Source organism: Lithobates pipiens, unplaced genomic scaffold, assembly GCF_037356315.1.
Source record: "Lithobates pipiens isolate NorthernLeopardFrog02 unplaced genomic scaffold, aLitPip1_a1.2 Scaffold_19, whole genome shotgun sequence".
Taxonomy (NCBI): Eukaryota; Metazoa; Chordata; class Amphibia; order Anura; family Ranidae; genus Lithobates; species Lithobates pipiens.
In genome coordinates, this window is record NW_027507764.1 from 584330763 (window position 1) to 584353933 (window position 23171).

The 23171-nt window shown below is 46.0% G+C and overlaps 1 protein-coding gene across 1 annotated transcript in view; it reads left to right on the forward strand.

The window, feature by feature from the left end:
- LRRC24 (leucine rich repeat containing 24) overlaps window positions 1-22934 on the forward strand; it is a 215196-nt gene extending 192262 nt beyond the window's left edge. Inside the window, exons 4-5 of the mRNA XM_077493507.1 lie at window positions 11348-11516; window positions 21877-22934. Of these exons, the coding sequence (XP_077349633.1) occupies window positions 11348-11516; window positions 21877-22883 (1176 nt within the window). The 3' untranslated portion in view covers window positions 22884-22934. The remainder of the gene's footprint in view (window positions 1-11347; window positions 11517-21876) is intronic.
- The last annotated feature ends 237 nt before the right edge of the window (window positions 22935-23171 follow it).

Consider the following 23171-nt stretch of genomic DNA (forward strand, 5'->3'; position numbering starts at 1 on the left):
ATACGACAGTGTGTGGGCTCCATCAGACTGTTTCCGTTGGAGTATCCGATGGACCAAGTTTTCCAGCTGGACTATAAAATTTTCCGACAACATGATCCAATCGGACTTTGTCCGATCATGTGTAGAGAATTCCGATCAGACAAAGTGCCACGCATGCTCAGATCAAATTCCTAGACCAAAGCTATTGGCTACTAGCCTGAACGTAGTCCCGACGTAACTAAATAACGTCACCACGTTACGTATGATCTGATTTTCTGACAACTTTGTCCGACCGTGTGTATGCAACAGTTTCGGACAAAATCCGTCGGACAAAATCTGACGGATTTTGTTGTCGGAATGTCCGACCGTGTGTACAAGGGCTAAGTGTTCTCAGATTGTCCTCATAGCTGGCCTCACCCGCTTTCTAAGACCTTCAGGTCCAGCTCTATTCTATGTTTTGGTGGATGCTTTCTGGATGGACCACTAGTGAACTCTACCTTACAATTCTATATCATTCTTTGGTACTGTCCAGCAGGTTTTATCTTCAGCAACATTCGGGCAACTATGTGTTTGTTTCCATTTACATTGACCTGTTTAGCTTGATTTGACATCAGAATACCCATAAAATCCTGGTTTCAGACTGTTTGGCCACCCTTTAATCATCTATGTCAGGCATGTCCAAAGTCCGGCCCGCGGGCCAATCGCGGCCCGCAGTCCGGTTTTGAACGGCCCGCCTGGTGTGCTGCGGGATCAGGGCTGTCAAATGAGCCGATCCCCGGCACTGTGTGAAGCTCCGTCGGCTTCAAAAGTGAAAGTAAAGTGCAGAGGAGTGTGCTGTGCTCTCTGCTTCCCCCTACAGTGCAGTACCCGGCTGAATGAGGAAATGGAATGGAAAGGTACTGTACTACAAGCTAGATTCGTTTTAAAAAGGCTTTATTTATGTGCATGTGTGTCTGTATGTATGTATGTGTGTACATGTGTGCATGTGTGTCTGTATGTATATGTGTGCATGTCTGTCTGTATGTATGTGCATGTGTGTCTGTATGTGTATGTGTGCATGTCTGTCTGTATGTGTGTGTGTGCATGTCTGTATGTATGTATGTGTGTGCATGTCTGTCTGTATGCATGTGTGTGCATGTGTGTCTGTATGTATGTATGTATGTGTGCATGTGTGTGTGTGTGCATGTGTGTCTGTATGTATGTGTGTCTGTGCATGTGTGTGCATGTCTGTATGTATGTGTGTGCATGTGTGTCTATATGTGTGTGTGTGTGCATGTCTGTCTGTATGTATGTGTGTGTGTGTGTGTGTATGTGTGTCTGTATGTGCATGTGTGTGTGTGTCTGTGCATGTATGATTGCATGTGTGTGTGTGTCCATGTATGTCTGTATGTATGCGTATGTGCATGTGTGTCTGTATGTATGTGCGTGTATGTCTGTCTGTATGTGTGTGCATGTATGTGTGTTTGTATGTGTGTGCAGCATGTGTGTCTGTATGTATCTGTGTGCATGTATGTGTGTGTGTGTGTGTGTGTGTGTGTATGTATGTATGTCTGTATGTGCGTGTATGTATGTGCGTGTATGTCTGTATGTATGTGAAAGACATTCTGTGCTCTACAAACTATTACTACCTTGTCTCTTCCCATAGTTTATCTAATTTATTAAACCCTACTAAGCACACTGATATAAAGTTACTTATGAAAACACACACATTGCTGCTAGTAAAACACTATCTTATTTATTTCCCATTAATTTAGGAAAGCTAACATAAAGTAATAAAAGGACATTACAATATCACGCAGCTTACATTCAGAACATACAATACAATAATATGAAAGATACTTATCACACGGTCCTCTGCGAGGCTTTGCTGCATCAGCTAGGCTCAGACCAGGACAGGGCCTTCACCATGAGGTTTAGGCCGGAGCCATCTCCCAAACTAGGCCGAGATCACCACATGGCAAGGTCTCACAGCAAACAGGAAAACATTGTCTGTGTGTGAGCCTTTTCATAGAAACGTACACACCCACTCGTAGCCACCCCCATTTGCCTTCCCTCCAATAGATTTCGCCAAGAGGCATTCCTTCACATGTATGTCCATTCCTCAGGAAGCATGCTGTATTGTCTCTTTTACTCTTTGAAGCCTGCAACCACACACACATCACAGCAGGGGGGGTCCGAGTCCAGCTATTGTTCTTCTGATTACAAAGCTTTCATGTGGTTCATTCATTTGAGGCTAATTGGCTACCTCAACAATAAACCGATAACATAAGCATTATATGAATTTAATCCAACATATGCCGCTTTGCGCCTGAAAGGCGCATACAACCCCTCTTCAGACACGGTTCCTATTAAACAGTCCATAACTGTCTTAACGTGTGTGGTTCCCCAACATATATTTCCAAACCGGTACCTGTGGCACAGTCCTTAGCTTGTGTAACGCGTGGTTGTTTTCAACGAGCGCTCCAGAGACATCTCTCATGGAACAGTACACAATTGTCTTACCACGCTGTGTTTTCAACGTGTGCAGAAACAGGTCCTATGGAGCAGTCCATAATTGTTTACCATGTGATGTTTCCCAACATGTGCCGCTTTGCCACTGAGTGACACATCTCCACCATTCTTCAGCGACAGCTTCCATGTCACCATTCTGTATCTTGGGTATCTTCAGGACGGCAGTACAGGCAAGGGGTGCCCATTCATTCACCATTCACCAGCACCCATTCAGAGCGACATATCACCCAGCTTTCAGATACCGAGTCTTGAGGAGGGCCTTTCTTGCCCATATTACTAGCCTACAATACCCATAGGTCACACTCTACCACAAACATAAATCAACTTGTTACCATAATATATACATATATATGTATTACGCACCCCGCTCCCAACCTCCTATAACCTTTTACTGTAAATACGGGTCGGGATTAGGCAGGCTTGCTCGCAGCGGCGTTGCAGGGCTCTGACTTGGCAGCAACGTCTCCAATTTGTACACAGAGAGCTCACTGTCAAATCGTCCCTCAACTTGCACAGACAACTGGGAGACCCTTCTAGATAAATATCGCTTAACTACACATATAAGTTTACAACAATTACCAAACCCACACAATTCCACCCCTGTACCTGGATTTCAGAGATCATGCCCATTGTGTACCATGCACCTCTACCTACGGTTAGGTTCAAGGAACCCTCGAGTCCCATGACTAACACTACACCAGTATTCTTTAGGACAAAGAAACAAAAACTCGCCTATGTCCTAAATAATACCTGGGTGCCTTCTTCCCAGCAATGACCTCTCCATCCAGAATACAGAGAGAAATAACTTCCCAACATTATTCGTTCATCCCCATGTATTGACCTGGCCTACCAAGGACATCATGGTCATGCTTCCGACAAAGGGAAATATCAACCTGCCTCCAGCGTTCATCTTCTCTGATCACATGTGTGATATAGCCTCAAATGCAACAAGATAGAGTCCCCAGTCAGTAAGCCCATTGATGCCACCAAATATACAGACCAAGTCTGCACTTCTGTATATGAGAACATACAGCATAACACCTTTCACAATCCAACTTAGTACCACCCATACAGGCATTCGACCACTACTTTGGATTAGTATAAGCAACGTGTTTTGGCAAAATCTTACTGAGCGGTGATGCTAACTCATCAGGCCACTGCCCCTTCATAAAGCGACAGTACAATCAGCTTGATGTTGGCTGATATTTCCACCTGCCACAGAGTGCGCGCCAGAGCCAATGACAGGTTTCTGTCTTCCCTACCAACCTCTCAACATGGTTGACAACATCCGGAGCCACTCTGACCTGAGTGTTTCTGTGACTTCATTGAATGTTATCAAGGATACCACCAATCTCCCGGGGTAACAAAGTCACGCTCCTTCTCTGAAGCTATGGCTATGAGTTTGTTCCTCAGGAGGCTGATGTCCCCTCCATTAACAACACCCATCCCAGCTATTGTTCCCCCCCAATATAGTGCTGAATACATCCCTTCTCTTTCGGGTTACTCCTCAGAAATAAGCATCCTGCATGGACCTCATTCTCATCTCTGGGAGTAAGTCACTGGTACAATAACCGCACCTGATTCAGTGTATACTCAGCACATATAGGGTGATAGGTTTTTGTCAACCACCATGAGATGTTGCAGCACCATGTGGTGAAGTCCTACGGTACCCTGGTAGCCAGCGTTTGTTCCCTTTACTTTAACAGAGCATGCTCCTGTGTGTATTCACTGGCATTATCTGTGCAGGGTTTCAACCTCTCAGGTGAGACACCAACCGGGCGTATCTTCCTCGTGTCTAGTTCTGGTGTCCCGCATGTCCTGTAACCGAAAGCTTCTCTCTAGGACCGCTAGGATTGAGACACCACCCCTACGAGGAAGTTTTCACCCCATTGATGTATAACCTGGCACCCTTTAGTCTGACCAACAGCCACCTTATTATGCATAAGCGCCAGTATGCCTCCTGGGTACCTGCACCATATTAACTCCGTTACATCAATGCATGTCATACATTAAAACCTTTCTTCTTTCAATAAAAAAAAAAACACATATTTTACATTTTCATGTTTTGACGGATTGGATGTGTCATAATTCTTCCCCAACCTCCAACCCATTGCACATGTATAAATAACATGTTTGCATTCATCAGGAGAGACTTCAGCAAAAATATTTCACAAGTTCTCTTGCTAGGCACAGTCTTTCAGATTCAGCATTAGCACCCAATTGTCCATACGAAAAAAAAAAAAACAGGTATTAATCTGAATCTTTCAGTTTTCCTTCTCTCCTGATGTTTATTGGAACTAATTTGTGGTATGGTGTGGCACAGACAAACTGCCAACCAGATGATCATCTGTCATCCATGTTCCAGAAGCCTCTCCAATTCTCGCCCCACTTGGATTCTGGAAATGAAAAACAAGAGCAGTATCAAATTCTTATCCACAATATCTGATCGCTTACCATGTTTACTTATAGTTCCCTCCTTGGAGCCCAGGACCTCAGTATTCCTGGCTTCTGCAACTCTGACCAAACTATCCAAACAACCATGACCTCTTTAGGCTACACCCACTGTAAAATGGATCCCCATGTATGATCAAAAAACGTTTAAAACTGAACGTCAGTGTTGCTTCTCAAAAACTTCAAATTTTACAAACTAAAAAAACAATGCATCTATCTGTATCTTTACGATGTATGCACTACCCCTTTTCAGGTGACTGGTTCTAACTGAGGGCATTGTCAATTCCCCCCCTTTCAGGTGGATTAGACCTACTACTTTTCCACCTGAATAAAAATATAACTAACATAGAGGACTAAACCAATATCAACAAAAAAAAATTTAGAAGAAAAAAAATAAAAAAAATAAAAATAAAATCAAAAAAAATAAAATCAAAAAAAAAATGTAAAAAACTTAAAAAATCTGGCCATGATCACACAAACAACATGACAAGACAACCATCATACGACAATGACAAACACTCAACTTTTAGTTGACAACATCCATGGATTTTTCTCCTGCAAAGAGTGCTTATTCCAATCTGAAATACAATTAGTTAATGGGGAAAACAAAAACAAAACAAAGCATATGTATCATCACAACATTTTAGCTTCATTTGTAACTCTTTTTAGTACTATTTATTTTTCATTGTTTGCAAACAATTACTAACTAATGAGCTCATGGTACCATGTGATAATCGATTATGCATTTACAATAACCTAACCCATGTTCTGCTATATTTTACCACTGTTGTTCTCACTTTGACAGACCTGCAAACAAATGCAAATGTTAGTATCTAAAGCCATTTAACTTCTTTCATGGTCTGTGGAAAAAAATACAAAGACAGTGATTACACACAATTATCATGACAATTGACTTTTTAAGTCCCCAAAGCCTTTCCCATTAATGCAATATAGTTGCCATACCTTTCTATACTACGCAGTGGTATTGGAAATCTTTGCCATATTACCCAAGAAAAATGTCAATGCCATTTGTGTCCAATTACATACAAGCCAAAATGGTAGATTAGCCCAGGGCGCAAATATTGGAATGTTCATCCAGTCTTGTTGCTGGCTGTGCTTAGGGTGTGAACTGTCATTCCTTATCTTTCCTTCAGAACTGTGTAATCTGTCCTGGCTGCTATCTTTCATATCAGGCCTTTGAGTTACCCTGTCCCTGCCCTGGGTGGGGGTTTTCATTGTAGGTACTTGTATTTCTGGGGTTTCCTGTTCAATGCTAGCAATTTTAAGGACTTTATGAAATCTATGTCTATTCCATTTACTATGTCTGAACTTTCTCTGCCTTCCTGTACCTCTGCTTATTACGGACACATCTGCCTTTGACCCATACTCCCTTTCCCTGGACTCTTGACAGAAGTCTCTGAGAATATTGACAAAATTTCGGTAGGATCTAGCATTCCTCAGAGCCATTCTAGTGGGATAGCTTACATAACACTTATTGGCCATTGAGTATATGAAACTTGCATCGTCCTCCAATAAGTCAGGACAGTTGAACACTTTCATATACAATGCAAGATACTCACTGCAGAACAAAATTGGGTCATCTCCTCTCCTAAATTTCATTCGTTGCAAATCACTCATTCCATTATCACGACTGTCCACAATACGCTGCAACTCTTTCCTCCGCACCTCTGCAACTGCTACGTTATCATTAACTTGTGCCGATAACTGACCTACCAAAGGTCCTGGTAGCCATGCTTTCAGAAGAGAGCATGCATCCTCATTACTCAAATGGAATTTAACCACTAGAGCTTCAAATTTATTGGACAGACTCATTGGTGATTCCAGGGCATTAAATTCACCCAACATCTGGCACAAAGTAAGTCTCTCTTGGATTGTAATCAAACTCTCATTCTGCCTTGAAGCTATAGGTGCCATAGCAGACTGTGTTTCATCACGGCCCTTCTCCTCATTGATCGTGCAGATATCGGCCAATTGGCATGTTCCTTTGTGCTCATTGAGCGATACCATAACTTTCTCTGTAGTAAGAAGCTGGGAGCGTACATTTGCTAATTCTCTTTCTAAAGACATAACCAACTCCTCCATCTCTGACAATTTCATTCGCAATGACTCTACAACTTTGCTCTTCATATTACAGTCCATCCTGTAACTGTGGATCTGTTCTTGTAGTTCACCGTTTCTCTCTGACAAATCTCTTGCTTTTGCCTGCAATTCATCCATCTCATCACTGGAGGCTGTTGCAATCTTTAGAAGGTTTTCACTGACTTCCGCTATGTCCTCACCCAGATGCCTCCTCTCTACTTCCCACTTCCCCCCCATTTGCTCAGATATAACTTTAATTCTGAGCAAAACTGCAATTTCATTAGCCAACTTTTCTTTCTTAACTTTTTTTAGCTGTTTGCCCGATACTTTGCTATTATGTTGCTGACACTGAGATAATAGAGTCTTATACTGGCTTTGAAGAGTTTCATCTGCACATGAATGGTAACTGGCAGAGGCATACTTTTTAACATATGTATACACCAGTTCCATTTCACAACCATACAAACCACACAATACACACTTCTATTTGTACTAACGTACCAACACTGCATTGAGTACTAAATCAAACTCCATTATCGTTAGCTCTTACAACTCACACAAAACAAAAACAAATCGCTCTTCTAGCATTCTCTATTCTTAATTCGTTACCACTTTTACCTGATATCATTCAAAACCATTCAATTTTGCCTATCCATAGTACAGATTTACCACACTTAATGTGGCATTATCAGCTGCCTTGTATCCGAGCACTTCTGTCCTGTAAGTTCTATGCAGCTTTTAGGATTGCCACATGTTATCTGGGGTGCCAAATGAAAGACATTCTGTGCTCTACAAACTATTACTACCTTGTCTCTTCCCATAGTTTATCTAATTTATTAAACCCTACTAAGCACACTGATATAAAGTTACTTATGAAAACACACACATTGCTGCTAGTAAAACACTATCTTATTTATTTCCCATTAATTTAGGAAAGCTAACATAAAGTAATAAAAGGACATTACAATATCACGCAGCTTACATTCAGAACATACAATACAATAATATGAAAGATACTTATCACACGGTCCTCTGCGAGGCTTTGCTGCATCAGCTAGGCTCAGACCAGGACAGGGCCTTCACCATGAGGTTTAGGCCGGAGCCATCTCCCAAACTAGGCCGAGATCACCACATGGCAAGGTCTCACAGCAAACAGGAAAACATTGTCTGTGTGTGAGCCTTTTCATAGAAACGTACACACCCACTCGTAGCCACCCCCATTTGCCTTCCCTCCAATAGATTTCGCCAAGAGGCATTCCTTCACATGTATGTCCATTCCTCAGGAAGCATGCTGTATTGTCTCTTTTACTCTTTGAAGCCTGCAACCACACACACATCACAGCAGGGGGGGTCCGAGTCCAGCTATTGTTCTTCTGATTACAAAGCTTTCATGTGGTTCATTCATTTGAGGCTAATTGGCTACCTCAACAATAAACCGATAACATAAGCATTATATGAATTTAATCCAACAGTATGTATGTGTGTGCATGTGTCTGTATGTGTGTGTGTGCATGTGTCTGTATGTATGTAAGTATATGCATGTGTCTGTATGTGTATGCATGTGTATGCATGTGTCTGTATGTGTGTATGTCTGTGTGTATGTGTATGCATGTGTGTTACTTTTAATCCAGATCCCCCCCCCCCCATTCTTGTACCATCAGAACTGCTTTTGTGGTGCTTGTGTGTGTGATAGCAGCCAGGATTGCTGCTCCTCTGAAAAGCAATCCATATACAGATCGCTTTTCAGAGGCATTTGAAAGGTGGTAAAGAGGCATTATGTTGCCTCCTCACCACCTGTTTTAAGCCCGTAAATGTAGCATCACTATACCGCAACTGTGCAGTCTACACAGTTGCGGGGTAGTTGCAGTGCAGGCCCATTCACCCTGAGCATACCTCCAGCTGCAGCCACAGCATGTGTACACCCCCAGCTGCTCCCTCTGCAGCTAAAGGGGGAGAAGTTGGGGGTGGTAAAAACAGCTTAACCATGTAGTTTTACTGCCCCTCCAATAAGCCCTTGGTTCACATCTGCATGGCTGCATGCTGTGTGTAGGGCAGCCCATGCATTTCAATGGGCTTCCATACCCACAAAAATGCAGGGAAAGAAGTCCCAGAGCTTTTTTTTTTTTTTAATTGCGCTGCACCAAAAGCACCCCATGTTTCCAATGTGTGGGGTACCATTAAGACTTAACGGTATCCCTAAAGAACAGAGCATTCGTCTGTGTGTCGGGCAAACGAGCGCGACAAAGGCACGAGAATTTTTGTTGGGCCAGGTATGAGTGCTCGAATGACCGAATTTTAATGGTTCAAAGAATGTCAGGCAAAATGGTCGGCCCTCACACATGTTCACTTCATCGAATCTGGCCCTCTTTGAAAAAAGTTTGGACACCCCTGATCTATGTGAACCTTTAGGGGTTAAAGCAAACCTGTCAGCAGATATAGGAGCTCAAGTGACCCAAGAACTTAAAGCCCTCTAAGAACACCAGAAATCAACGCACCCAGCTATGGTGTATTTAGATCAGTAAGCGGTCAACTTACCTAATATGAAGGGCCTCAAGTGCATCTCCTGACATCTCCAAAGGGTCGCACATAAAAATAAGGTACTAATCACTGTCTCAGACCACAGACACACAACAGGATATAGACAAGGATTATGGGCATGATGTAAGAGATGGTCAGAGGCTGCAGACATGATACAAGAGATGGTCAGAGACTAGACATGATACAAGAGATGATCAGAGACTGTAGACATGGTACAAGAGATGATCAGAGACTGTAGACATGATGCAGGAGATGATCAGAGACTGTAGACATGATACAGGAGATTGTCAGAGACTGCAGACATGATACAGGAGATGGTCAGAGACTGCAGACATGATATAGGAGATGGTCAGAGACTGTAGACATGATACAAGAGATGATCAGAGACTGTAGACATGATACAAGAGATGATCAGAGACTGTAGACATGATACAGGAGATTGTCAGAGACTGCAGACATGATAGAGGAGATGGTCAGAGACTGCAGACATGATTTAAGAGATGATCAGAGACTGTAGACATGATACAGGAGATTGTCAGAGACTGCAGACATGATAGAGGAGATGGTCAGAGACTGCAGACATGATTTAAGAGATGATCAGCGACTGCAGACATGATACAATAGATCAGCCTTTCTCAACCTTTTCAACACAGAGGAACCCTTGAAATAGTTCTCCGGGTTCGAGGAATCCCTGCTAAAAATTTGAAATCTACAACTCATGATACATTAGTGTGATGGTCAGTGAGAAGAATGGTTCTTACACTTGTGGTCATTGGGAAGAAATACCTCCTTACAGATAGCTAAAAAGATCAATGGTGTCAGTGGGAACTTATCTGAGAGGCAGAAATTGCCCATTGCTGAAGGAACCCCTAGCAACCTCTGGAGGAACCCTAGTTGAGAATCACTGCAATAGATGATCAGAGACTGCAGACATGATACAAGAGATGGCCAGACACTGCAGACATAATAGATGATAGATGGTCAGAGACCGCAGGCATGATACAAGAGATGGTCAGAGACTGGAGACAGGATGCAAGAGATGGTCAGAGGCTGCAGACATGATGCAAGAGATGGTCAGAGACTGCAGACCTAATAAAGTAGATGGTCAGAGACTGTGGACATAATGCAGGAGATGGTCAGAGACTGCAGACATGATGCAAGAGATGATCAGAGACTGCAAACCTAATACAGGAGATGGTCAGAGACTGCGGACATAATACAGGAGATGGTTAAGGACTGCGGACATAATACAGGTGATGGTCAGAGACTGCAGACGATACAATAGATGGTCAGAGACTGCAGACATGATGCAAGAGATGGTCAGAGACTGCAGACATGATGCAAGAGATGGTCAGAGACTGCGGACCTAATACAGGAGATGGTTAAGGACTGCGGACATAATACAGGAGATGGTCAAAGACTGCAGACATTATACCAGAGATAGTCAGAGACTGCAGACATTATACCAGAGATAGTCAGAGACTGAGCATGCTGTAGCAGTGGGACATGCATCAAGAGGCAGACAGACTGGGGACATATTGCATGAGATTGCTAGAAACCACTACATTAACAGGGCTACAGGGAAACACAGAGTTATGTAAGGAGGGGTCCCAAGGGCCACATGCCAAGTGCCAAAGGGTCGAATGCGGCCCATGGGCTGCAGGTTTGGCACCAGGGATTTATTTTAGTTACTGGAAGAACCTTCTTTGTATATTTTTGGCTTGTGCAATTTCCCATTGTTTGAATATCCCATTTTGGTCTCTTTCAGAGGCTGCAGGAGCTGCATTTACAGGAAAACAATATTGAGTCCCTCCAGGAACAGGCATTCTCTGGGCTGTCCTCGCTTGCGCTACTTGACCTCAGCAAGAACAACCTGCGTTCCATAACCCGCGGCACTCTACGGCCTCTCATCAGCCTGCAGGTTCTCCGACTGACAGGTGAGGCCAGTCACCAGTCACTGACAGTCACCAGCTCTCTGTTCAGGGCCCTCAGAGAACCGAGCGATGAGCAGCGTTTGATCGCTCGGTTCTCAGTGTTAGAGCCTGTGGTGGACCCATGTCGAATCCACCTAGGTAAGTAGGATTCTTAAAAAAAAAAAAAAAAAAAAAGTTCCCATACTTCTATTTTTAATATAAAGCACACATTTATTTTTTTATTTTTTATTAAATGAGTGGTTATTGTGGAGGGGGAAGAGAAAAAAGGGTCAAAAGTGACAGGAATCCTGTAGATCAGCTTTAAGTAAGGATTCGGTGTATCCCTATGCAAATTACAAAATAGGAAATGAGAAAAACTCTACTAAAATAGGACTTTTGAGGCACAACATGTTACAATAAAATATGAATTCTTTATTTAGAATCAACACTCAGAAAATGGTAATCTCCCATAGGTTACATCATTTTACAATTCAAACACATAATATATGTCAGGAACCAAAAACCAGACAGAGTTCAAATCAAACCTTTGATGAAATGGCAAAAAGAACAAAGTTCAGGACTGTAGTCACAAACAGAGGGCCAGGGTTTGGAAGCCAGAACGGGTGATCAGACGAGCCGGGGTCAGGAAACCAGAAGTCAGCATTGTCAGGAGCAAAACATCAGGATCAGAAATCAGAAGAGAAGTCAACCAGGCCAAGTCATACACAGGAACACAATGGAGATCATAGACCAAGCAAGGGCAAGGAGGAAATGAGCTAAGCTGTATAAATAGCAAAAAGGGACTGGCTGTAGGCTGGACTAGTTAAGCAGGTTAATGGTAATCAGGGGAGTCATTGTGGTAATGAGCGGCTGGTAATTAACCGCAAGGTCCATAAAGACATGGATGAGTGAGTTTGGGGTGGAGGAACTTGACTGGCCTGCACAGAGACCTCAACACGATAGAACAACTTTGAGGTGAATTAGAGCGGAGACTGTGAGCCAGGCCTGACCTCACAAATGCTCTTCTGGAAGAATGGTCAAACCTCCCCATAGACACCCTCCTAAACCTTGTGGACGGCCTTCCGGGAAGAGTTGAAGCTGTTATAGCTGCAAAGGGTGGGCCGACTCAATATTGAACCCTACGGACTCAGGCCGCGTACACACGCGCGGACTGTTCGCCCAACCTTGTTCGGCAAACAGTTTGTCAAACAGTCCGCTCAAAATTTGCATGAGCGGACTTGCCCACACACGAGCGGACTGTTTGACGAACAAGGTTGGGCAAACAGTTCGCTCAACTTTTGAAATGAACGGACTCGCCCACGTAAGGAGGAGGCAAATCCGCCCATTTCGAGCGCGTGTACAGGTAGGCGGGGCCCGCGAAGGAGACGTCGCGGGCTCCGCCGCCTGGAATGGGCTTAAAGGGGAACCCCAACGCCGAAAAAAATCGGCGTGGGGGTTCCCCCCAAGTCCACACCAGACCCTTGTCCGAGCACGCTACCCGGCCGGCCAGGAAAGGGGGGCGAGCGAGCGCGCCCCCCCTCCTGAGCCGTACCAGGCCGCGTGCCCTCAACATGGGGGGGTGCCTTGGGGAAGGGGGGGCCGCGCGGCCCCCCCACCCCAAAGCACCTTGTCCCCATGTTGATGAGGACAAGGGCCTCTTCCCGACAACCCTGGCCGTTGGTTGTCGGGGTCTGCGGGCGGGGGGCTTATCGGAATCCGGGAGCCCCCTTTAAGAAGGGGGCCCCCGGATACCGGCCCCCCACCCTATGTGAATGAGTATGGGGTACAATGTACCCCTACCCATTCACCTGTGAAATAAAGTACAAATAAAAACACAACACAGGGGGAAAAAATATTTTATTGCACAGCCGGGGGTCTTCCGTCTTCGGGGGTCTTCTCGCCGGACTCCTCCGCTATGTGTGTGTAGCTCTTTTGCCAGCGGAGGAGTCCGGCTTTCTTCCTCCCCGCCGCCGGCCTCTTCTCCCGACTTCGGGGGTCTTGTCCCCCTCTTCGGTTCTTCTGCCGGGCCACCGCGCCTGGTCCGGTGGCCCGGTCTTCTGTCGCCGTCTTCCGTTCTTCTGTCGCCGCCTTCGGTTCTTCTGCCGGGCCACCGCGCCTTCTTGTAGCTCTTTTACAGGCGGTGGCCCGGTCTTCTGTCGCCGTCGCCGCCTTCCGTTCGTGTTCTTCTTCTTGTTCTTCTTGTTCTTCTCCAGGCGATGTTGACACGTCGCTCCCTCCGGCCGGAATGCCAGAGCCGCCCTGCGCTGTGACTTATATAGTGACAATGGGGCGGGGTCACATGGTATATGTCACATGGGTTGATGTCACATGGTGACCCCGCCCCCTTACGATGTCATAGTCCCCATGTGACATCAACCCATGTGACCAACCCATGTGACATATACCATGTGACCCCGCCCCATTGTCACTATATAAGTGACCGCACAGCGCGTCCCCGGCATTCCGGCCGGAGAGCTCGTCGAGTCAACATCTCCAGGAGAAGAAGAAGAAGAACAAGAAGAAGAACAAGAACGGAAGGCGGCGGCTGCGGCGACGACAGCGGCGACAGAAGACCGGGCCACCGCCTGTAAAAGAGCTACAAGAAGGCGCGGTGGCCCGGCAGAAGAACCGAAGGCGGCGACAGAAGAACGGAAGACGGCGACAGAAGACCGGGCCACCGGACCAGGCGCGGTGGCCCGGCAGAAGAACCGAAGAGGGGGACAAGACCCCCGAAGTCGGGAGAAGAGGCCGGCGGCGGGGAGGAAGAAAGCCGGACTCCTCCGCTGGCAAAAGAGCTACACACACATAGCGGAGGAGTCCGGCGAGAAGACCCCCGAAGACGGAAGACCCCCGGCTGTGCAATAAAATATTTTTTCCCCCTGTGTTGTGTTTTTATTTGTACTTTATTTCACAGGTGAATGGGTAGGGGTACATTGTACCCCATACTCATTCACATAGGGTGGGGGGCCGGTATCCGGGGGCCCCCTTCTTAAAGGGGGCTCCCGGATTCCGATAAGCCCCCCGCCCGCAGACCCCGACAACCAACGGCCAGGGTTGTCGGGAAGAGGCCCTTGTCCTCATCAACATGGGGACAAGGTGCTTTGGGGTGGGGGGGCCGCGCGGCCCCCCCTTCCCCAAGGCACCCCCCCATGTTGAGGGCACGCGGCCTGGTACGGCTCAGGAGGGGGGGCGCGCTCGCTCGCCCCCCTTTCCTGGCCGGCCGGGTAGCGTGCTCGGACAAGGGTCTGGTGTGGACTTGGGGGGAACCCCCACGCCGATTTTTTTCGGCGTTGGGGTTCCCCTTTAAGCCCATTCCAGGCGGCGGAGCCCGCGACGTCTCCTTCGCGGGCCCCGCCTACCTGTACACGCGCTCGAAATGGGCGGACTTTCCGAGCGGGAACAGTCCGCTCATTTCGAAAGTACAGCGGACAAGCCCACACACGGGCGGACTGTTCGCTCAAACACAGTTTCAGCGGACAGTTTTTCGGAATTTCCGAAAGACTTTGTCCGTCCAACTGTCCGCTGAAACTGTCCGCTGAAAGCCCACACACGAGCGGACTGTCCGCCCAAACACTGTTCAGCGGACAAGGTTGGGCGAACAGTCCGCCCGTGTGTACGCGGCCTCAGACTGGGATGCCATTAAAGTTCATGTGCGTGTAAAGGCAGGTGTCCCAATACTTTTGGTAATTTAGTGCCTCTCAGCAACAAATAACCCCCCCAGCAACAACATTTCCACCACAAGAAGCAATAGACATCCCAAGCAACAATATTTCCCCCAGCAACAATCGACATCCCAAGCAACAATATATCCCAGAGCAACAATATATCCCCCAGCAACAATAGACATCCCAAGCAACAATATATCCCCGAGCAACAATAGACATCCCAAGCAACAATATATCCCCCAGCAACAATAGACACCAGCAAATAATAGATCTTCCTGCAGTCAACATCAATAGACCCTAAAACAGCCAGCAATGATAGACCCCTCCATCAACAGTAGATGCCTCCCAGGAACAAATGACCCCCCAGCAACAAAAGTTCCACCACCAGAAGCAATAGACATCTGCAGCAACAATATATCCCCCAGCAAAAAGAGCCCCCAACAAATAACAATAGATCTCCCTGCAGCCAACATGAACAGACCATAAGTCAGCCAGAAATGAAAGACCCCCTCCCTCATCAGTAGATGCCTCCCAGAAACAAAAGTTCCACCACCAGAAGCAATAGACATCCGCAGCAACAATATATCCCCCAGTAACAATAGACCACCAACAAATAACAAAAGATCTCCCTGCAGCCAACAGCAATAGACCCCAAGTCAGACAGTAACGATAGACCCCTCCATCAACAGTAGATGCCTCCCAGAAACAAATGACCCCCCAGCAACAAAGGTTCCACCACCAGAAGCAATAGACTTACCCAGCAACAATAGACACCAACAAATAACAATAGATCTCCCAGCAGCTAACAACAATAGACCCTAGGTCAGCCAGCAACGATAGACCTCTCTCTCAACAGTAGATGCCTCCCAGAAACAAAAGTTCCACCACCAGAATCAATAGACTTACCCAGCAACAGTAGACCCCAACAAATAAAAGATCTCCCAGCAGCCAACATCAAAAGACCCCAAGTCAACCAGCAACAATAGACCACCTCCATCAAAAGTAGATGCCTCCCAGTAACAACAGATTCACCACCAGAGCAATAGACATCCCCAGCAACAATAGACCCCCCCCCCCAACAACAATAGACCACAAACAAATAACAATAGATCCCCCAACAGCCAACATCAATAGACCCCAAGTCAACCAGCAGCAATAGACCACCTCCATCAAAAGTAGATGCCTCCCAGCAACAACAGTTTCACCACCAGAGCAATAGACATCCCCAGCAACAATAGACCCCCCCCCCCCCCCAACAACAATAGACCACAAACAAATAACAATAGATCCCCCAACAGCCAACATCAATAGACCCCAAGTCAGCCAGCAATGATAGACCCCTCCATCAACAGTAGATGCCTCCCAGAAACAGAAGTTCCACCACCAGAAGCAATAGACATCCCCAGCAAAAAATGGATCCCCCGCAACAATAGACCCCAACAAACAACAACAGATCTCCCAGCAGCCAACATCAAAAGACCCTAAGTCAGCCAGCAACGACAGACCCCTCTCTCAACAGTAGATGCCTCCTAGCAACAAATGACCCCCCCAGCAACAAAAGTTTCCCCACGAGAGCAATAGACACCTCCAGCAGCAATAGACCCCCCCAGCAGCCAGGATCAATAGACCCTCCAGCAACACGCATTGTCATTACATATATTCAGTGCTGGAGGTGCCGTGTTCCCGCTGACAAATAGGCCTGATTTGCACCTTGTAATATAGAAATCCACCAATGAGCGCGGCGCTTCTCTGATGGGGGAAATTTGTACATTGTAATATGCAGCTATAAAAATAGTTTTTGCCATTTTCAAATTTTTCGATTCTTTTTCCGAAAAAAAAAAACCTGACGTTTACAAATGTCACTCTCTGCACTGCCATTCTGCTCGGCGACGGTTCTTTAAATGTCAAGGTAGAAATGGCAGATCTCCGCTTCCTAAAGTGCCTGCGTCAATGGCTGTAATAGGAGAGGGGGGGGGGGAGTCAGGTACCAATTTAGCGCTGCACTTTTTCTGATTGATGTAAGAGGTGCATTAGGCCCATGGAGAGAAGTTTGGGTAAATTAGCCCTTTAAGATGTATTTTCCATTAAGTTGAAAAAAAAAAGGGGGGGGGGGAAATGGATTGTGTATAATTTTCTTACCTGCGCAAAAGGTTACACTGTGTTATTTATAAGGGCTGCACGTTGTGAAGGCAAACCTTGTACATGTGAAGACTTGTGATGTGACGCCGAGTAAATTGATGCCCAACACGTCGCGCTTCAAAATTGCGCCCCGCTCGCTGAATGGTGACAAACTTTGACCCTTAAAAATCTCCATATGCGACGTTTAAAATGTTCCACAGGTTACCAGGTTTGAGTTGCAGAGGAGGTCTAGGGCTAGAATTATCTCTCTCGCTCTAACGATCGCAGCCACACCTCACACGTGTGATTTGAACACCGCTTTCATACGCGGGCGCAACTTACATTTTTTTTAATTCATTTTACTTTTTTTTTTTTTTTTTTTTACGCTGTGCTTTTAACTTCCCTTGTAATAGAAAAAAAGCATGACAAGACCTCTTAAATGTTAGATTAAAAAGACCTCACATCTCATATTTACACTTAAATGCAATAAAATAAATAATAAAATAAAATATATAAAATAAATAAATATGTCTTTAACCACCTGACATCCACGCTATGGCCGAATGACGTCTACAGCGCGGACATGAATTCCCGGGAGGCCGTCATATGGCGGCCTCCCCCCTGTGCACGCTCCCTGCGCATGCCGTGATCACCGAGTCACTGAGACTATGGAATGCTCTACCAATCAACATCCGCCTGGAAGAAAATCACCTGGCTTTTAGGAAAAAACTCAAGACCTTCCTCTTCTAGCAGATGATGAAAGCTCGCCACAGCGCCTAGAGGCGATTCAGTTCGCATTGTGCGCTATACAAATATTTCATTCATTCATTCATCACCGATCCGATCCGGTCCCGGCCCCTTACCATGTGATCAGCTGTTAGCCAATGACAGCTAATCACATGATGTAAACAAAAGCTCGTGATTGTTTTTGTTTATTTCTCAGGCTGACAGCGGAGGAGAAAAAAAAAAGCCGATCACCGGCTTATCTTAAAGGGACATCAGTCCTGAAAAGGAAGAGGCCTCATTTATAGAGTAACAGTGCCCACAAGTGCCACCTATCGATGCCACCAGTGGTGCCAATCTAGAAGTGCTGCCTATTAGTGTAGCCGATCAGTGCCCATCACTGCCACCCATCAGCGTACATCAGTGCCGCCTCATCAGCTTGCATCAATGATGGACAAAAATTACCCGTTATAAAATTTTAAAACAAAAAAAAAAAATTCGGTATTTATACATTAAAAAATAAATAAATAAATAAATAAATAAATTGCACAGGTGATCAAATACCACCAAAAGAAAGCTCTATTTGGGGAAAAAAAATTATAAAAATGTAATTTGGGTACAGTGTTGTATGACCGCGCAATTGTCATTGAAAGTGCAACAGCGCTGAAAGCTCAAAATTGGTCTGGATAGGAGGGGGGGTTTAAGTGCCTGGTAAGCAAGTGGTTAAAAAAAAAATTCCCCTTTAAGACCATCAAATGTCACTTCCGTCATCCAATGTTATAGAGCCGAGCGGGGGGCCATCTTTACCTTACTCGGCTCCATGTATGTCTCAGAGGGGAGAGGACACGATCGGCTCCGGTAAGAGGCAGAGATGAATGGAGCAGGGGGGGCGGGGGGGAGGGGGCCTCGCCCAACCCCGATAAAAGTGATCTCACAGCGAATTCGCCACGGAGACCACTTTAATCAAAAAGAGGACCGTCCGATGTTTAAGAATATACCAGGGTTATGCCAGCTATCTGCTGCCATAACCCTGGAATTCTACGTAAGTACTGACGTACTTCACTCTAAAGTGCATAGGTGCAAAACACTTACAGTGGTGTGAAAAAGTGTTTGCCCTCTTCCTCATTTCCTGTTCCTTTGCATGTTTGTCACACTTAAGTGTTTCGGAACATCAAACCAATTTAAACAATAGTCGAGGACAACACAAGTAAACACAAAATGCAATTTGTAAATGAAGGTGTTTATTATTAAAGGTGAAAAAAAATCCAAACCATCATGGCCCTGTGTGAAAAAGTGATTGCCCCCCTTGTTAAAACATACTATAACTGTGGTTGTCCACACCTGAGTTCAATTTCTCTAGCCACACCCAGGCCTGATTATTGCCACACCTGTTCACAATCAAGGCATCACTTAAATAGGAGCTGCTTGACACAGTAAGGTCCACCAGAAGATCCTTAAAAGCTACACATCATGCCGAGACCCAAAGAAATTCAGGAACAATTGAGAAAGAAAGTAATTGAGATCTATCATTCTGGAAAGGGTTATAAAGCCATTTCCAAAGCTTTGGGAATCCAGCGAACCACAGTGAGAGCCATTATCCACAAATGGCGAAGACATGGAACAGTGGTGAACCTTCCCAGCAGTCGCCGGCCGCCCAAAATTACCCCAAGAGCGCAGCGACGACTCATTCAAGAGGTCACAAAAGACCCCACAACAACGTCCAAGGAACTGCAGGCCTCACTTGCCTCAGTTAAGGTCAGCGTTCATGCCTCCACCATCAGGAAAAGACTGGGCAAAAATGGCCTGCATGGCAGAGTTCCAAGGAGAAAACCACTGCTGAGCAAAAAGAACATCAAAGCTCGTCTCAATTTCTCCACAACACATCTTGATGATCCCCAAGACTTTTGGGACAACATTCTGTGGACTGATGAGACAAAAGTGGAACTCTTTGGAAGGTGTGTGTCCAAGTATATCTGGCGTAGAAGGAACACTGCATTTCAGAAAAAGAACATTATACCAACAGTAAAATATGGTGGTGGTAGTGTGATGGTCTGGGGCTGTTTTGCTGCTTCAGGACCTGGAAGACTTGCCGTGATAAAAGGAACTATGAATTCTGCTGTCTACCAAGAGATCCTGAAGGAGAATGTCCGACCATCTGTTCGTGTACTCAAGCTGAAACCAACTTGGGTTCTGCAGCAGGACAATGATCCTAAACACACCAGCAAGTCCACCACCGAATGGGTGAAGAAAAACAAAATGAAGACTTTGGAGTGGCCTAGCCAAAGTCCTGACCTGAATCCTATTGAGATGTTGTGGTATGACCTTGAAAAGGCCGTTCATGCTCGAAAACCCTCTAATGTAACTGAATTAGGACAATTCTGCAAAGATGAGTGGGCCAAAATTCCTCCAGGACGCTGTAAAAGCCTCATTGCACGTTATCGCAAACGCTTGGTTGCAGTTGTTGCTGCTAAGGGTGGCCCAACTAGTTATTAGGTTTAGGGGGCAATCACTTTTTCACACAGGGCCATGATGGTTTGGATTTTTTTTCACCTTTAATAATAAATACCTTCATTTACAAATTGCATTTTGTGTTTACTTGTTTTGTCCTTGACTATTGTTTAAATTGGTTTGATGTTCCGAAACACTTAAGTGTGACAAACATGCAAAGGAACAGTAAATGAGGAAGGGGGCAAACACTTTTTCACACCACTGTATGTGTGACTACCCGCCTGATATCGCCAGCGCTTCTAAATTGGAATGAATAAAGTGTTCAAAAAACATATACAAAGTATCCAAAAAACAAGTGTCCAAAGAATCAATCCTATAAAGATGTGGTGTCCATAAACTTCCATCAAAAGGGCTTCCGATGGTGCATAAGTTGCCTTATCCAGCAGAAAGTGACCATAAGTCTTCCTCCACCAACACCGGCCACATAGCCTACTCACCAGAATTACACGACTGACTCCCATTACATGAGTTACATACAGCGGATGGTCTCTCAATAGATGCTGCAGCGATTCAGTAGACATAGTAAAGTAGGATTTATTGTGTAAAATTAGCGCTATATAAGCACTTGAAACAAAGACAACTTAAAATGCTAAAAAATGGAAGCAGGGACGCTGACTGCGCCCCCCACCTGCGTTCCACTGGGCGGAAGTGACGTATCACGCTCGACCACGACCAACGCGTTTCGTCAGCATGTCCAACCTCTTTAGGGGTCACCGTGTGGCTGTGTGACAGGTGTTGGTGGAGGAAGACTTATATCCCCTACCCTCCCTTACAATACAGTGTACCCCCATTACCTTGTGCTACTGCCAGGAAAAAAGCTAGGGGCGAAGATGGGAAGCAGAATGTGTAGGATCTGGAGGAGGACCAGGGGAGGGCAAGAGTCTGCTGCTGGAGTCTACTGAATGCTGAGACCAGGGGAGGTGGAGCCGAAGGAGTGGTGTGGCTACACAGAGAGGCACAGGATTTGTAGGGGGAGTTCTGTCCTCCTCTTTGCACAGACTGCTGAGGCAAGGTGGGAGCGGAAATGTAGAGGGTGCCACAGCTGCAGGAGAGGAGGTGCGAGGGCCACATGAAATGACCTGGCAGGCCAGATTAGACCCGTGGGCCTTGCGTTTGGCACATGTGGCCTACGACATCACCAAGGGGCCACATGTACGTATATATATCTACATGACCACAAGACTGCAGTGGTCCTTGAGTGAATAAGCCTAGTCACAAAATGAGATGGCAATAGGTGACAAAAAGCTATGACACTCTTAATTTTAAACACAGGGCACTCACAATAATGATCATAAAATTGAAGAACCCTTTAAGGTTTTAAGACTTGACCATGCTCGGTTTTTACAGCCATTTTTGTTTTGTTTCTCTAGACAACCCATGGAGATGCGACTGCGCCTTGCACTGGCTGCGGGCCTGGATGAAGGAAGAAGGGAAGCGTCTCCTGACCTCCTTCGATAGGAAGCTTATCTGCTCCGAGCCTCCAAGACTGTCCCACCAGAGTCTACTGGACATCTCTGGAAACAGCCTTATCTGTATTCCCCCCGTGGTGAGCGTAGACCCCATGGAGACCAGTGCCCGTCTTGGGGATGAACTGCGGGTCTCCTGCCGAGCTTCAGGCTATCCCCAGCCGCTGATAATGTGGAGGAAGGTGGCCCACGCCCGCACAGGTCCTACGAGGGTCAACGCCAAGTCCACCGGCAGCAGGACCTTTGAGCTGACCGAGCGCAGTGTTGGGGAACAATTGGACTCAGACACTGGAAGCGGTATGCTGTTTTTGACCAACATTAGCATGTCTCATGCCGGAAAGTATGAGTGCGTGGCTTCCAATCCAGGAGGCACAGCTAAAGTGTTATTCCAACTGACTGTCAATCTGTCCAACCAGCAGTCTCGATCATACACTTCGGTGGACATCAGCCAAGAGCCGCTTTATGACATGGAGAGCATGGAGTTCAACTCTCTCAGCATGGCGACTCAGACAGCCATTGCCATTGGGATATCGCTCTTGGCTCTGACAGCTCTGCTCCTCATCGTGATGATCTACAGAAAGCACCACAAGCGAAAAAAAGCCAAAAAGGAGGAGAACATCTTGTACGTCAATGACTACTCTGACGGGCCAACCACCTTTGCCCAACTGGAAGAGTACAGGGATGAGCGCGGGCACGAGATGTTCGTGATAGACAGGAATAAGGCCCATTTCCCAACCTATAAGGATGTAGATGGGATGAGTAGCTTCACCGGCCTTCCAGATGTGGCCGAGCAGCTGGCGGAACAAGGGACGCAGACGCTGGAGGACGAGGCAGAGCGTCCAATGAATGACCTTTTCATAAACCAGGGCTTTCTGTTCCAGCAGCAAATTGCTTACGAAATACATTGTTAAAGGGCAAAATATAAAAAGAACGAGAGGTTATGGCCGTTGTGTGTTGAGGACAAGGGGAGGCTGGCGGGGGGGCGGAAAAAAAAAAACCTCCACAAAGCTAATTTTAATACTGTCTACATTTTCTAAGGTCGTTCGTTTAAAACAGTTGTTTCATATTTTCATTTTCTGGCCTCCGGTGATTTTTAATCCCTCGTTGTGAAGTGTCCTTGCAGCCTGACATCTATAAGTGGCAGCTGGTAGACAAGAGGCTCTACAGATAGACGTAGGAGATCTGACAGGCAGAAGTCC